The sequence below is a fragment of the Carettochelys insculpta genome, chromosome 2 (assembly GCF_033958435.1).
Source record: "Carettochelys insculpta isolate YL-2023 chromosome 2, ASM3395843v1, whole genome shotgun sequence".
NCBI lineage: Eukaryota > Metazoa > Chordata > Testudines > Carettochelyidae > Carettochelys > Carettochelys insculpta.
Genome location: NC_134138.1, coordinates 172,089,316 through 172,104,207, shown reverse-complemented (window position 1 = coordinate 172,104,207; position 14,892 = coordinate 172,089,316). Strand labels below are relative to the sequence as shown.

Sequence of the window (14,892 nt, the reverse complement as noted above, 5' to 3'; positions counted from 1 at the left end):
TTTTCAGGCACTTGCAAAGAGAGTGCTGTGCCACAGGTATTTTCAGTATCACTCTTGGGTTTAATTGACACAAACCACAGAAATCCAGGGACCCTTGTCTGTATTTGGAGACCCACTTGTGCTAGTACCATTGCATGAAAAACACTGGCAGCTGTGGTGGGCATTTTTACCTGCAGTTCCCAGGTGACATATAGCCCTAGATGACAAAAGAACAACTTACTTGTGCAGCAAGTTATTTTCAAAGACACTCCTTGTTTTGCTGTTGTACGTAACTCCTCTTCTTCAGCAGGTCTCCACTTGTTTAACGTTTTTCCTATGGGAAAATAGCTGCATGCACTTTTCAAATTATGAGAATTAACCAACATGAGCTACTCATCTGCGTCAGCTGCATACCAACAAGGAATGAAGCCCCTAGGTTTTCAAACACAGTGGTAAAAGAAGACAAATTGCCAAGGTAATCTCTACCGTGAACTGAGTTGACAGCTTTCTAGGAATTCCTAATGTAGACAATTCCTGAAAGCTCATAAAGCGCATTAAAATTCACAGCCCTTGAAGTCAATGGGCACATTTCCACTGACTTTCAGGGGTCTCGTGTCAAGCCCCAATGGCCATGGTAAATTGACCGTGCCAATGGCCCCACTGTAAGCCCCTGTATATTGTCAAACCCAGTCCAAAAGCCTAAAAGTCCTACAACTGGAAGATGAAAAGCTCTGTTTCTTTTAATCTACATAACCACTGCAGTTTTTCATTTTTAAATCCTGCAAGGAAACACCTGAGGAAAGCGACACATCCTTTGAAAATGGTCAACCATGCTAGGCTTGTTAAGCAATGAAGTGGTGTTGGGGCAAAACCAACACCAACAGGGGACCTCCACAGTATGGAGGAATGAGCATGTAATGCTGATAACTCCTCCATCTACCAAGAGCCATAAGCTGTGTCTACACGTGCACGCTACTTCGAAGTAGCGGCACTAACTTCGAAATAGCGCCCGTCGCGGCTACACGCGTTGGGCGCTATTTCGAAGTTAACTTCGACGTTAGGCGGCGAGACGTCGAAGTCGCTAACCTCATGAGGGGATCGGAATAGCGCCCTACTTCGACGTTCAACGTCGAAGTAGGGACCGTGTAGACGATCCGCGTCTCGCAACGTCGAAATTGTGGGGTCCTCCATGGCAGCCATCAGCTGGGGGGTTGAGAGACGCTGTCTCTCCAGCCCGTGCGGGGCTCTATGGTCACCGTGTGCAGCAGCCCTTAGCCCAGGGCTTCTGGCTGCTGCTGCTGCAGCGGGGGATTCATGCTGCATGCACAGGGTCTGCAACTCGTTGTCGGCTCTGTGGATCTTGTGGTGTTTAGTGCAAGTGTGTCTGGGAGGGGCCCTTTAAGGGAGCGGCTGGCTGTTGAGTCCGCCCTGTGACCCTGTCTGCAGCAGTGCCTGGCACCCTTATTTCGATGTGTGCTACTGTGGCGTGTAGACGTTCCCTCGCTGCGCCTATTTCGATGTGGTGCTGTGCAACGTCGATGTTGAACATCGACGTTGCCAGCCCTGGAGGACGTGTAGACGTTATTCATCGAAATAGCCTATTTCGATGTAGGCTACTTCGATGTAGGCTTCACGTGTAGACGTAGCCATAGAGCGGGAAAGGGAGGTGTAACCACTCCTTTTGCAAAAGCAGGTGTAGGAAGGGTGAGTCTCTGACCAGATGACCAAGGATCATGAAGTGGCAGGGAGGAAAGGAGAAGCTCCTGAACCCTTCCTCTCTCATGCATCCTTGCAAAGACCAGCTATCTGACATAGGAACCAGGGTGGGAGAGTATGTGTGTTGTGCTGGGAGATTCTGCATTGATTTTATTGGTGGTGAATGAGAGGTGGGCATTGTGATGTGAGATGCTGTCTGTCTATGGGGTTATTGTGTTTGCTGATTATCTTGTGGTGCTGGGAGATTAGTGCTGAGTTGTGTCGGGGAGTTTGTGCTATTAAGAGTCTGTATTGGTGTGGGTGGTGGATGAAAGTTGTGTGCTGCAGTGAGGTGCATTCAGGGTACTTCATGTCAAATGACTCTGGAGCTGAACTAAGTAATCCACCATCTGTGCAACTAAACTACTGCACGCAAACTAGCTGTAGCACAAGGGTGGTCATTGGCTGAGTTACCATGGATATCATAATGATGTAGGACTCTTGGTATGGTACAGAACCTGCCTTCCTGTAGTCATACACCACACAGGTGTGTTTCATAAAGTCAAGAGGCCATGCACATAAACCTTGGCTGGTAACAGACAGTGAAGCCCGGGGATGACTGAACCTGGTATTCGAAACCAAATGAAACAGCTGAAAGCTGGTTGAGAGCTCAATCACTTTTCACTGACTCAAATGACACTCTATAGTCCTGAGTGACACACACCAACAGATAACAATTCTGCAATCCAATGTACAGCAAACACTTATTCCTACTTTTATTGCTCAGTTCACAACACAGGTTAGGACTCTTACTTTAACAAGAGAATGGGAATATTCCTCTTTCCCTTTCTCATATGGCATCAAGCACCTTCATTTTAGTTCAACTTCATTAAAGGAGGACCAACCTGAGACTTTCCTTGCATTTTCGTGACTAGTGAGGAAACATCTGTGACATTAAAAAGCAGGCTCAGCTGTGATCCTGCTTTTATCCCCACACAAGGGAGTGAGCAAGTATAAAACACTCCATCAGGAGGGCTTGCTACTGTCACTCCCACAGAGAACCTTGAAGCCAGCATGCTGGCCATCATGGAAAGCAGGTGAAGAACCACACTATTGCTTTGCTTCACACTTTGGTCCCTGGTCTGTTTATGGGGAAGTGCAGCAATATGCTATCCTTTACTCAGGGCTTGTGGTGACTCCACAATCTAGACCCATCTGATAGAAACTACAGGATGATCATATATGGTGACAAAAAAGTATTGCTTCCCTATGGCTGACAGCATAATATGAGTTAGAGGAGAAAAATGTGACATTTTATTCACTGGAATGGCAATGAAGTAACAATCGCTATATAAGCTAGAGAGAGATGTAGAGCTAGGTTAGGCAGATACATCTACAAAAAGGCAGAATTTGGCCATAGGGTGCTTTTTTTTTTTTTTCCTGAGCAAGTGATTTTGAATAGTAACATATGCAAGTATCGTGATCTGGATTGACAGCTCATGCATTGATTTGCAGCTCAACGCAATTTGTAAAACATGATCCAATTGCAAGGAAAAACGTGATCGGACACACACATGCACAATCTGGTTCTCCAGTTGTTAGAAGAAAGCAGAGGTTTATCACAAACACTGATCAAACAAAGCTGAAAACACTGAAAACTTAAGTAATCAAAACCTTTGACTTTTAGCCAGTGTGGTACTGCAGTATGCTGCTGCTATTCAACGTGATAAAATTAGAAATCAAACATGTCAAAAAACTTTGTTAATCACAAATCCAATTTTTAAGACATGCAGGATTTTGTCGTTAGTCTAATCTGGTTGCCCATAATATCTTTCACTATTTTTTCCCCTATTTGGGGACTTCTGAAAGAAGAGGCAATTTTAATTACAATAGTTTAAAAGCCAAATTAATTACTGGTGTTGAATTGTGCAATTGCCGGTAGTTTTAGGTTTAGTTAATGTAGTCTGTCTGACCTACACGCCTTGTACCAGAACAGGGCTCTTACCTAACATTAGTTAAATTTAGATGGCACCACTATACACTGTTACTGCCCGCCCACTACAGCCTTGCTAATCTCCCATGCCAGCTGCTCAAATGTTTACATTTGAAGGGCTTTCTGTGTTTGTACAGAAACAGTCTCTGCTTAGTATCTCTCATCTGTACATTTACCAGACTGAAGGCTAGAAAAGCTTGCTGCCTGATTAATAGTTTGAAATGTTTCTTATGTTCTTCTCATCTCCCCCTCACGCTGAATATGATTTTTACAAGGCAAATCTGCTGCTGCAGTTTGTGGCCCCTGATTCTGATTTCATTTATTTGAGTATAAATGAGAAGTGACTCCATTTAAGTCAGTCTGGTTATGCTAAGTTACCATTATAAAAGTGAGATCAGAATCAAACCCTGTATCTAAATATATGTGGAGGTGCACAAAAACTAAGGAACAATCATCGTAATAAGAGAAAAATCCTTCTATTTTATGTTGTTTTAAAAACATCTTCCACAAACCTCTCCACAGACAATTTTAGACTGCAGTGGAGATTAGGAGTCAGGTATTTCTGGCTCATTATGATACTGAGCCAGCAAAGTACTTAAGCATGTGTTTAACTTTAAGCATATGACTGTAAATTCTTTGGGTGAGGGACTTTCTATTCTGTGTGCAGCACCTAATGTAGTGGGGCCCTGGCCGATCATGGAGGGTTCCTGGATACTGATAGTACCAGCAGCTACAACTTTATTGCACTAATATAATAAATATGTGGTTACTACTCCGAGTCTTCTGATTCAAAGACAAAGGCTTTTACTGCTTGCAGAAAAGAAGCTCTACATTACAGGTTAGCAATATATGGCCTATGACACAGAATTAAATAGTTCTCCTTTCATCCAGTACAGGTTGAACCTCTCTTGTCCAGCACCCTCAGGACGCTGAACAAGAGAATTTGTTGGACCATGGGAGGTTTATATTTTTTAGCATGTGACCAACACTTTTACTGCTTACTGGGCTCTTAAAAGACATTTAGGTGTAACTTATAGCTAAACAATAGCACAAAAACACTGACAGCCAGGACTGGTGGCTGTAAAAAAAACGTTATGGGACCATGGAAAAATTGGCCATTATAAGTGGTTCTCTGGCTAACTAAAATCATGCCAGATTACGGATGTTGCCAGATGAGAGCGCCAGATTAGAGAGGTCCAACTGCAAAGGGTACTAACATACAGGTTTGTTCTATAATAGTAGTAATACTTGGGAATTTTAAGACTTAGAAGGAAAATTTCAAATGTGTCTAACTATAAACATAAATTTGCTTCGCAAAGCAATTAATAATTCCCTGGCACAACCAGACTTTTTCCAATCCAAACATACACTGTACCTTACCTACACAGAAATACGAGAAACGTTTTTTTTATGAAACTATATATGTATTAAATAGAAACATCAATCAAAAACCCTGAGCCTAAAATATGCTTGTCTTTAAAGGTGATATTTCCAAAACCACTCTACTTTTGCCATTTGCACTGAGCACTGTATGCTGAATTATAAACAAATGTGAACTGCATGCCTATTAAGCCATTAAGGAGGTTCTGGCAATGTCACAGCATAGAAGCAGTGCTTCAGTGGATTGAGATAGTACCAGAAACTATCAAATGGAATTAATTGCTTTGTCTTTCTGTTTTTATATAAAATATATATAATATTAGCCAGACACATGCAAATTAAATCAAAAAGCCTTGGCCTGATTTGCTGCTGCTTTAGTTCAACTTTACACTGACTAAATGTCACAGATTTCAATGAAATGGTGGAACGATATAACAGCATATCACCCTTCCCATTTCCCTTTCTTCCTCATCTTCTTCACCTGCAAATGCTACAGCAGGGTCTTGATTTAAAAATTATTGCTGGAGCTGATTTTGCTGAAATGCTTCTGGAACAGCAACAACTAAATGGAAAGATATTAAACCTCCCAGTGTCCAGAGGCAATCTGGCACACAATCCATACATTACAAGTCACAGAACGATGAACAGGTGGACTCTGTGATTCTACAGTGTAAAAAAGCCATGCACAGAGTTGCCAGCGCTCATGATTTTCTTCCAAGCTTTGCAGTATTTGATGTTTTACTTAAAGAGCCAGCTCTTGGAGGCAAATTATTATATGGGAATCTCACCTGTCATTTAAAACAAAAAAAAAAAAAAAAAACAGAAAAACTTTAAGCCACCATGATTGCAGAGAAAAGTTTGAAAATGTGACCTGAACACACAGTAAAGTGCTCAAAAATTAGAAAATAAAGGAAAAAGAACCTCTAGATTATTGCTTCATGATTTTTGTAGCCATTCTTCTGATTTTGGAGGGAGGGCAGATGAATTATTTTTGACAGTTTGAGGTTAGCAACACTTGTCTTTGATACAGCCTGGGCTGATAACACCACCTGCTGTTAAATTTTTTGGACACTTCCCCAAAAATGGCCCTGGTTTTTTGGGTTTTCACTTGGTCATAAACAGTGTTAAACTAATTGTCTGGGTTGAATTTTGCCATGCTGGGTGTCTGTCAGGCTGAATTATTTTGGAAAATTTCAGGCAAAAACAATTCAGTTGATTCAGACAATGAAGCCAGGGAAATATGTTGTTTTGCTCATGTTATTTAAAAAAAAAAAAAAAACCTGCCAGCTTCGTATTCGAAAAGCTCTAGCTCCTCCATGTTTTGGAGTAAAAGATTTAAAATGGCAGAGTAGTGACCTTTTGCTAGCAACTTGTGTTGTCCCCATGAAAATCCAACTAAATTTAGCCAAATTATAAACCTTTGAAAAACCACAGTTTGCACATGCTCAGCAGAAATATTTAGATTTCAGCAGTTAAGTTTCTAGATGATTCCTTGAGGACTGGGTGTGTTTCAGACTGGGCGGGGCAGCACTTTAGCTGTAACTGCAGCTGTTGTGGCTGTGTATACTGAGGACGCTTGGACACATGAAATGACAGGAGGGAGACTGCCTCTCCTGCGCTCTCAAGGACCCTCCTACTGGGCCCAGGAATCCTGGAGGAGAAAGCTGCAGGATTCAGCTCCAGAGGGCACAACAGAAGACTTTCGGTGGGGGGGGGGCGCCAAATTTAGTATGCATGGGGGAAAAGAGTGGGAGACCATACAACTGGCTATTTGTCTTGGATACAATTCCTTGTGAAAACTTTGGTAGGTATTTGGGGAGCTAGCACACTCTGCTGCTCAAACCACCATGACCACACTTCTATTTCTGGCACATTACCTTAATCCAGGCTAGATCTGGTATGGCTAACCAAGATCGAAATTAGATCTCCAGCTCATACGCTAGTCCTGGAAAGCCCAGAAACTAAGCTACATAATCATGAGCTCCATCTCCTGGCACATTATTTGTTAACTGTTTTACATATATACAGATTGTCACATCAAGTTTAGGGAGACAACTCCCAGCTCCTGCAGCTTTTGGATCATATTTTCTGGCTCTTCTGCTGTGAGTTAACACAAATTCTATTAAGGATGATTTGTGGGGATGGGGAGGATGTGCTATGGATATGATTGATGCAAACGATGCTAACAAAATGTTTAAATGCTGATGGGGCACACAAGAAAGTAATAGTCAAAGTAGAAACAAGGTAAAGTGAAAGGGTCAGAAATGGCAAAAAAAGTGCACTCATTCCTCGTTTAACAAGTACTTTAATAATGAGTACTTGCTAAAATGAGGAATATATATATACCTACCTTTATTCACGATATGAGTGAACTTCCCTCACTTATGTGAACAAGGTCCCTGGCCGGGGGCGGGGAGACCTGCAGCCCAGCGCCTGGAGCTGAGCCAGCTGCGAAGTCCCTGGTTGCGGGTAAGGAGACCTGCAGCCCTGCACCTGGAGTCTTCTACCTCCCTTCTCTCAGACATGCAGCTGTCTGACAGCTCTAGGGCTGGGAGAAGAGAGGAACGCTCTTAGCCTGGTTCCCTCCCCAGCACTGGCAGGAACATGAAACTGACCAGCTGATCAGTTTCCCGGCCCCGTGAACCCTGGGGAGACTGGAACCAGCCTGCCCCTGGTTCCCAGCTCCTGTCACTCTGGGAGCCAGGAAACTGACCAACCCTGGGGGCTCCTGGCTCCCCTCCACTTGCAGGAAAATTCGAGTTATGCAGGGGTTGCAGGAACAACCTCTGGGTAACTCCAGGGCTTACTGTATTAGAATGCCCCCCCCGCCCCCGGCGCCTGCCCCACAGACCTCACCCTCAGCCAGGATTTAACCCCCCACACCAAGGTCCCAAACTGCTCCCAGCTTTACACCCCCCAGGAGCCCCAAACTGCTCCCAGCTTTACGCCTCCCCCAGCAGCTGCAAACTGCCCCCACCCTTACAACCCCCCTGCAGTCCCAAACTGCCCCCAGACTTACACCCCCCCAACAGCCCCAAACTTCCGCCAGTCTTAGACCTCCCCTCACCAGCATCCCTCAACAGCCCCAGCCTTAGACACTTCTCCTCCTCCCACAGCTCCTTCACCGAGGCTGCTAGGCTGGGTGGCTCCCCCAGCCCTCCTGCTCTCAGCAATTAACTCAAGTGTTAAAGGTTTCAGCACCTAGGCATAAGGTAATTGCTATCCCTAGTGATAGAGATAACTGTCATCTCCAGCAGCTCTCTCTGTTGCTAGGTATCTGCCTGAGGCAGCAGTGTTAAGAATCTGCAAATGGCTTAACAGCCACATGCAGCTTGGAACTGCCCAGCTGGTGACCTTTAACATATGGGTCCCAACTCACAGGCTGGGAATCCCTGCTCTACATACATACACTACATCCTATTTCTGGTGCCAAACTATTCAAATACATCAGAAAAGTACCTAAACTTTACTGGTGTATGTCAAATTAGAAGCACTTGGAACAAATCGGAGACTTTTACATGTATTTTAATGGGAATTTAGTGTTGCTCTTACGAGTTTTCACCTACGAGCAGAAATTCAGGAACCAACTGTGCTCGTATAGCGAGCAATGAGTGTATAAACAGAAAGGAAAAAACATTCTTAACATGGTCACCACTATTACTGCAAAAGCACTGCTATGGGATGGAACACTGAACAAGAACAAAACTCTTAGCAGAGGTTACAGAAGTTGCAGCATAATAAAAGGAAAAAATATTTGTAAAAGGTTGGCAGATGTTCTGGAATTTCTTGCTAATATTGAAAACTTTCATCCCTTGAATTTAAAAAGGTGACCTCTGATGGTTACCAGTGTCCACAAAGACTGGGATTAGCTATTAAATATCAATATTGGTTACTGTTTCAAATGCCAGTGCAATAGTTCTCCACTCCAAATCAATCCTATATCACATCATAGAGCTGTACCGTGCTGTAATGTATGAATACTGGTACACATACAAATACTCAGGACATTAGCAGACTGACGTATAAAACATGATAATTCACACTAATCATACTAATAACACTTTATGCTTGATTTTCAGATTGAATTTAAATTGATCTCACTTTTTTGTGCCTGTGACTCCATATTGGCAGATACAGTTTGTCATTTTAGACCCAGAACTATCGCACCACGTGTCATAACAAGGTCAGTTTGCTCAGATTATTCAAACTGGCTAACTTCAAGCACACAAATTAAGGCCAGAGTTAAAAAAGCTTGTTCTGTATGTGCTGAAAGAGATCTCTGAACATTATTTCTCTGCAATCATCTTCCTAAACAACAGAATCCTTGTGTGATAAGGTTTTGTGCTGAAGTTTCAGAACTGACAAAATTCCTGGCTGTGCTTTTAAGTATTTTTTTTTCCAGACTGATTTACAACATAAACAAATTCCACATTACAGATACATGTGATTCAGCACTTGGGATATGTTTCTTCCTTGTGATTTATGAAACTCTCAGGACCCTCCAAAACAAACAGAACTAATTTTAGCTCTTACTGGTAGGAGTATCAGGTTCCATTTAGATCAGTTATTCTTTGGAGAATGGTGACACCATGTGGCAAAAATCACTCTGTACTTCCCTTTCTTTCAGGTTCTCAATTCCAACTGAAAGACAATAATATTTCTAAATAGAGCACTGGTTCTCCACCTTTCCTGACTACCGCATTCCTTTCACGAATCTGATTTATCCTATACAGCAAACGCTCAATTTAACGGACTAATGGTGGGGGTGGGGAGGGTGTCCGTTAAACCCAAAAGTCTGTTAAATATGAGGGTTTACTGCCCACCTATCCCTGCCAGGCTCACCCAGAGTTTCTCCCCCCCCCCCCCCCCCAAAAAAAAATGCTGGCAACTCAGAGCTGCCATGGTGCAGGAGCTGCTGGAAGGGCTGCTGGAAGATCTGTTGCAGGCTGCCGTCCAGGACTAGAGCTGCCAGCCCACTGTTCAGCTCAGACCCAGCTGCTGTGTGGGGCTGGAGAAGCCCCGCTGCATGGCTGGAGCAGCCCCACTGCCAGCCCACCACATGGCTGGGACCCCACTGCGGTGCACAGCTGAAACTGCTGGCCTGCTGCGGGGCTGGAGCTACCGGCCAGCCAAGCAGCGGGAGGAGCTGCCACCACGTGCTCCTCCCACGCTGGTGTAGGGTTCAGCAACAACAGCTCCTGCCGCTTGGGTAAGTCCCTTTACTTTTGGGGGTGGGGGGGATTTAGTCTTTTACGGGCTCCAATTAAGCAGACTTGGGGAACAACGGGGGGCTGGTGGATGTCTTTTGTTCCGGAACTTTGCTAAATCGGGGTCCGCAACAATCAAGGGTTTACGGTATACCCCCCAAGTTTCACCTCAATCTACAGCTACTTGCTCACAAAATCAGACTTAAAAATATAGAAGTGTCACTGCGCAGTATTACTGAAAAATTGCTTACTGTCTCATTTTTACTGTATAAGTATAAATCTACTAGAATATAAATACTGTACTTGTATTTCAGTGAGTAGTAACAGACCAGAAGAAACAAGTATGAAGCCTGTATGAAATTTTAGCTTGTACTGACTTTACTACTGCTTTTTATGTAGCTTGTTGTACACAGAGGCAAATATCTAGATGAGTTTATGCACACCCAGAAGACCTCTGTGTCACCCCAGAAGTATGCCTAGCCCGTAGGACTACTTGAATACAGAGAAGTACAATGAACCCTTGAGATCTGCACAACAGGGGTGGGAAAACTGATCCTGTCCGGGATGGCAGCCTGACTCGTGTAAACTACCTGCACTCTATTGCTAGTGAGAAGTTTCGGAGGGGTAGCCGTGTTAGTCTGGATCTGTAATAGCAACGACGGGTCCTGTGGCACCTTATAGACTAACAGAAAAATTTTGAGCATGAGCTTTCGTGAGCACAGACTCACTTCATCAGATGCATCTGATGAAGTGAGTCTGTGCTCATGACAGCTCATGCTCAAAACTTTTCTGTTAGTCTATAAGGTGCCACAGGACCCTTCGTTGCTGTAGTGAGAAGTTGTCTAACTTCAGCCTCCAGCCTTCAGATTTTGCTATAACTTTGTTTTACACTAAAAAAATCCCTTACTGTTCGAAATGTTCTCTCCACATAAGTGCATGCTGACCATGGTTAAATCCTTTCATAACTTCTTTGTCAAGTTAAGTAGTTTGAGTTTCTTTAAGCTATAAAGCCAAGTCTTCAGCACATAAAAAAGATGCACACTTCACTCATGCTACCTTACAAACGGTGACACCCTAACGACAACAAGACAGTTTGTAGTTTTCATATGTTAACAATTTGAGTTAAAGAGTAAACCTCAATTTGCTAACTAATGTTAAAACTGTGAGTTGCCTTGTCTCCACTAGGCTTTTACCTTGTTTCCATTATCACCTCTTCTATACTGAGAAAGCAACCCGAAAAGGTATGTTTCTAGACTACAGGTTCTTGCTTCTCTTTGCTGAACCTTTTCCAATCTGTTTCAGATAAACATATTAGAACAGAGATTCGATATTTCTAAACAGATTACTTACTTTTCTGCAGAACAACTCACATACTTACAGTTTAAGCACGTGCATAAATTTTATTGGGATGAGAGTCATAGCAAGTAATATAGCAAGTTAGTTAGGAAAGGGTGAAGCAGTGAACAATACCTACATTGTACTTGAAGATTAATTGCTCTTTTGGAGAAAACAAATACAGGATTAACCACCTGACCTAAAAACATTCCAGTTACTGAACACTGGCACAATACCACTGATTTCAGATTAATTTGTAGCTAAAGTTATACTGCCATAATTTTAAAAGAAATAGTGTTTGGGTCTAAATTTTTTAGAACTATTCTTTTCATCCAGTTTCAGCAAGGGATCCAATTTGTGATTTAGTCAATCACATTCCCTACAAGAAGAAATTCAAAGATGCAGGTCCAGGAACAGGAGAAAGCGTGAACAAAGGGACTATTGGCCATGTATTTACTGAAAAAAAAATAAAAAAGTGTGTTTTATAGCTGGATAGTTTTCTCAGTGTACAATCCTTCTGCAGATAAGCTACAGACAGGTGTTATCCAGATGCAGCTAGTTGAAGTCAACTCTAAACTTCTCACCAGAGGTTTACCTTGACTAATGACATCAAGATAAAAGCCACCTGTTCTTTGCCTCCACTAAGACATCACATGTATTTTACATAAACTTTTTGAAGTGAAGATATGGGATATACTCCACATATCTTATAACACCATTATCTTTTCTGTCCCTTTGATTGTAAAAATTCTCTCTGGGTTTATTGATCTGTCTTTCAAACCTAATATCCACCTACTCCGGCCATACATGCTCCATTCATTCTTCGTGTCCTGGTCCCTTTTCCACAACTGTCTCAGTTCGGAGTTACTCTATCATTTGTCCTACCTCAATTATCTAGCATTTACTTCCCGCTCCTTCCTCTTAGCCACTGAGTGGCATGGTTTCAGCCACAGCATCAGCTGTCCGGATATGCCTTCCTGTTTCACTGAAGGTTCATGTTTTAATCTCCTGAGATGTCAGCAATAAAGCAAACCCTTGAATTCACAGATTAATACAGGAGAAGGGGTGTCCATTAATGCTGAAAGTCTTTTAAATACAAATGGTTATACTGCATGATAATGCACTGACCTTCCCAGCCTATCACTCATTCCTGTCCTCTGCCTCCCTTCTTCCCTTTCTTGCTCCTGCCCCATTCTTCCCCTCACACCTCCAACTCCCCCTCCCAATTACTGGGAGAGGAGCTGCATGCCTGCCTGGCTCCTTCCACCTCCCACAACTCCTGGCACACTTCACATTGCAGCTTCTCCAGCCCCCTGCTCCAAGCCACCCACGCAAAGGCAGAGCACAGCTGCTGCTCAGTACCACTGCAGGCAGCAGAAGCTGGGTGTCAACAATCTCCAAGCACAAGAAGTGGGGGGAGGAGAGTTCCTGTGCTCCACCGCATCTCTCCTCCCCCCATGTGGCTCCTCCCCTCAGTGGCTCCAGTGGTGGCGGTGGCTCCAGTGGTGGCGGTGAGTCACCAGCATTTATTTGGCGGGGGGTGCTGGTGGACAGCATCCATTATTTCCGAAGTCCATTAAATCGGGGTCCATTAAATCGAGAGCTTACTGTCTGGCCTTCCAAAGACTTTGAAAAGTCACCCAATATAAAATATAATTATGACAGTTAATAATTATTTCATAGATTACGAGGCCAAAAATGACAACTGAGGGCATCTAGTCTGATACATGATATAATCAGCGAGGCTATGTCTACATGACATTGTAAGCTCGAAAGAAGCTACGAAACATGCTTTAAGCAAATTGTGTAGCTTATTTCAAGTAGGTTTCAAAATGGGCTATTTTGGCACATAGCACTGTCTAAACGGTGCTACAGGCTGAAATAAAGCCCTGTTTCAAGGCATCCCTATACTCATGAGATAAGGTGTACAGGGATGTCAGAATATTTTGCCCATTATCTTGAAAACCGTTTTGAGAAAATGTGTGCAATTGCATAGATGAGGGCAGCTTTTTTGGGATACTCCTGTATCCCGCAATAGTGCCCACCTTGTGCACATATCCTGAGCATCTATGATTTCCACAGTCGTCCATCAGAAAGAGGATCAGATATTTCTAATGTTGAACACAGAAGCACAAATTCATTTGTAAAAGTATCTGAAGTCACGCTGAGGCACAACAGAGGAGTGTACTCGGCCACAAATGAAATTCATTGCTTGAATACAGTTCAGCATTGAAGTGCTTGGGTGAAATCTTGGCTATGCTGAAGCTAGCGGGAGTTTTATCTGAAGACACCATGTTGTATTTTAGGTCATCAGAAAAGCCTGAATTGTGTGCTACGACACTGAAGCACTGGGGAAGCCACATTATAAAGCACACTATTGCTACTTTTTTTTTAGTCAAGCAGCTAGAAGATCTTCTGCTGAGCTGAACTGCAGAGTCCAAGAGCTCAGAAGGGACCAGAGCATCTATATGCCATGTTAGTACTTACATCCAAGCTCTTTTCACTAGCAGCTGCAGAACTAAAACCATCCTCATCCCCACAGTCACCGTCCATCCTCAAACGCTCTTCTGTCTGCAACACAAACAAGCATCCTACACCAACATGGGAACACAAACACAAGGTGTAACTGTGCCAAATCAAGGCAACAAACCTGGCCAAGGCCAGAGATATTCCGAACAGAGATCTACAAACAGCAGAAAGAAACTCCAAACAAACAAATGCAGGAATTGTATAGCATGAAGAAAGGAAGGATGAGCTAGCAGAAAATGGACACTGAAGAGCAAGGACCAGACTGCCACTGACTCTCTGGAGTAGGGGAACATGCAAGGGACAATCAAAATTTCTGCGTCTGTGACTCATACTACTCAACTTTGCTAGTGAACAGACAGGCCAATAGAGCGGTGGGAAGAAATTGAGCTGTGGCCTTGCAGCCCCTTCACAGTAGCTGGCAGAATAAAGCAACAAGTTGCCTTAAGCTCCTTAGGGCTAGTGCAGCTGTGTGCGGCTCCCCTACGCATGGCTTTACAGCATACAGGATAGTCCTAAGGGAAAAGTGTGTCCAAATCAGAATGAATCTAAGTGCATGGGAAGCAGAAAATCAAGCAGCAAATCAAGTCTTGAATGAAATCTTGAGATGCCAAGGCAAGAGAAATGTGATTTCTGAAAGACCACAGTGAAGGTTAGAAACAGCTTATCTTCAGAGTTGGCAATGGGAAAGAACTTATGATTATATTTTTAAAATATATTTTCCATGCTTCACTGATAAAGCATCTAGTTCCTCAGTCTGTAGTCAGTGACCCAGGT

General features: G+C 43.3%; 1 protein-coding gene and 1 long non-coding RNA gene across 6 annotated transcripts in view; one reads left to right on the top strand and one right to left on the bottom strand.

Moving 5' to 3' along the window:
- The window catches only part of COBL (cordon-bleu WH2 repeat protein), a 271,385-nt gene that overhangs the window by 141,859 nt on the left and 114,634 nt on the right, over nucleotides 1-14,892 (bottom strand). For 3 of the 5 annotated variants that reach the window (XM_074988022.1, XM_074988024.1, XM_074988021.1), the window contains one exon: nucleotides 14,077-14,160. The exons of the other annotated variants lie outside the window; for them this stretch is intronic. In XM_074988022.1, the coding sequence (XP_074844123.1) occupies nucleotides 14,077-14,160 (84 nt within the window). The remainder of the gene's footprint in view (nucleotides 1-14,076; nucleotides 14,161-14,892) is intronic. 5 annotated transcript variants of the gene reach the window in all.
- LOC142009662 (uncharacterized) overlaps nucleotides 10,193-14,892 on the top strand; it is a 64,218-nt gene continuing 59,518 nt past the window's right edge. The window contains exon 1 of the long non-coding RNA XR_012644538.1: nucleotides 10,193-10,256. This is a non-coding gene — a long non-coding RNA (uncharacterized LOC142009662). The remainder of the gene's footprint in view (nucleotides 10,257-14,892) is intronic.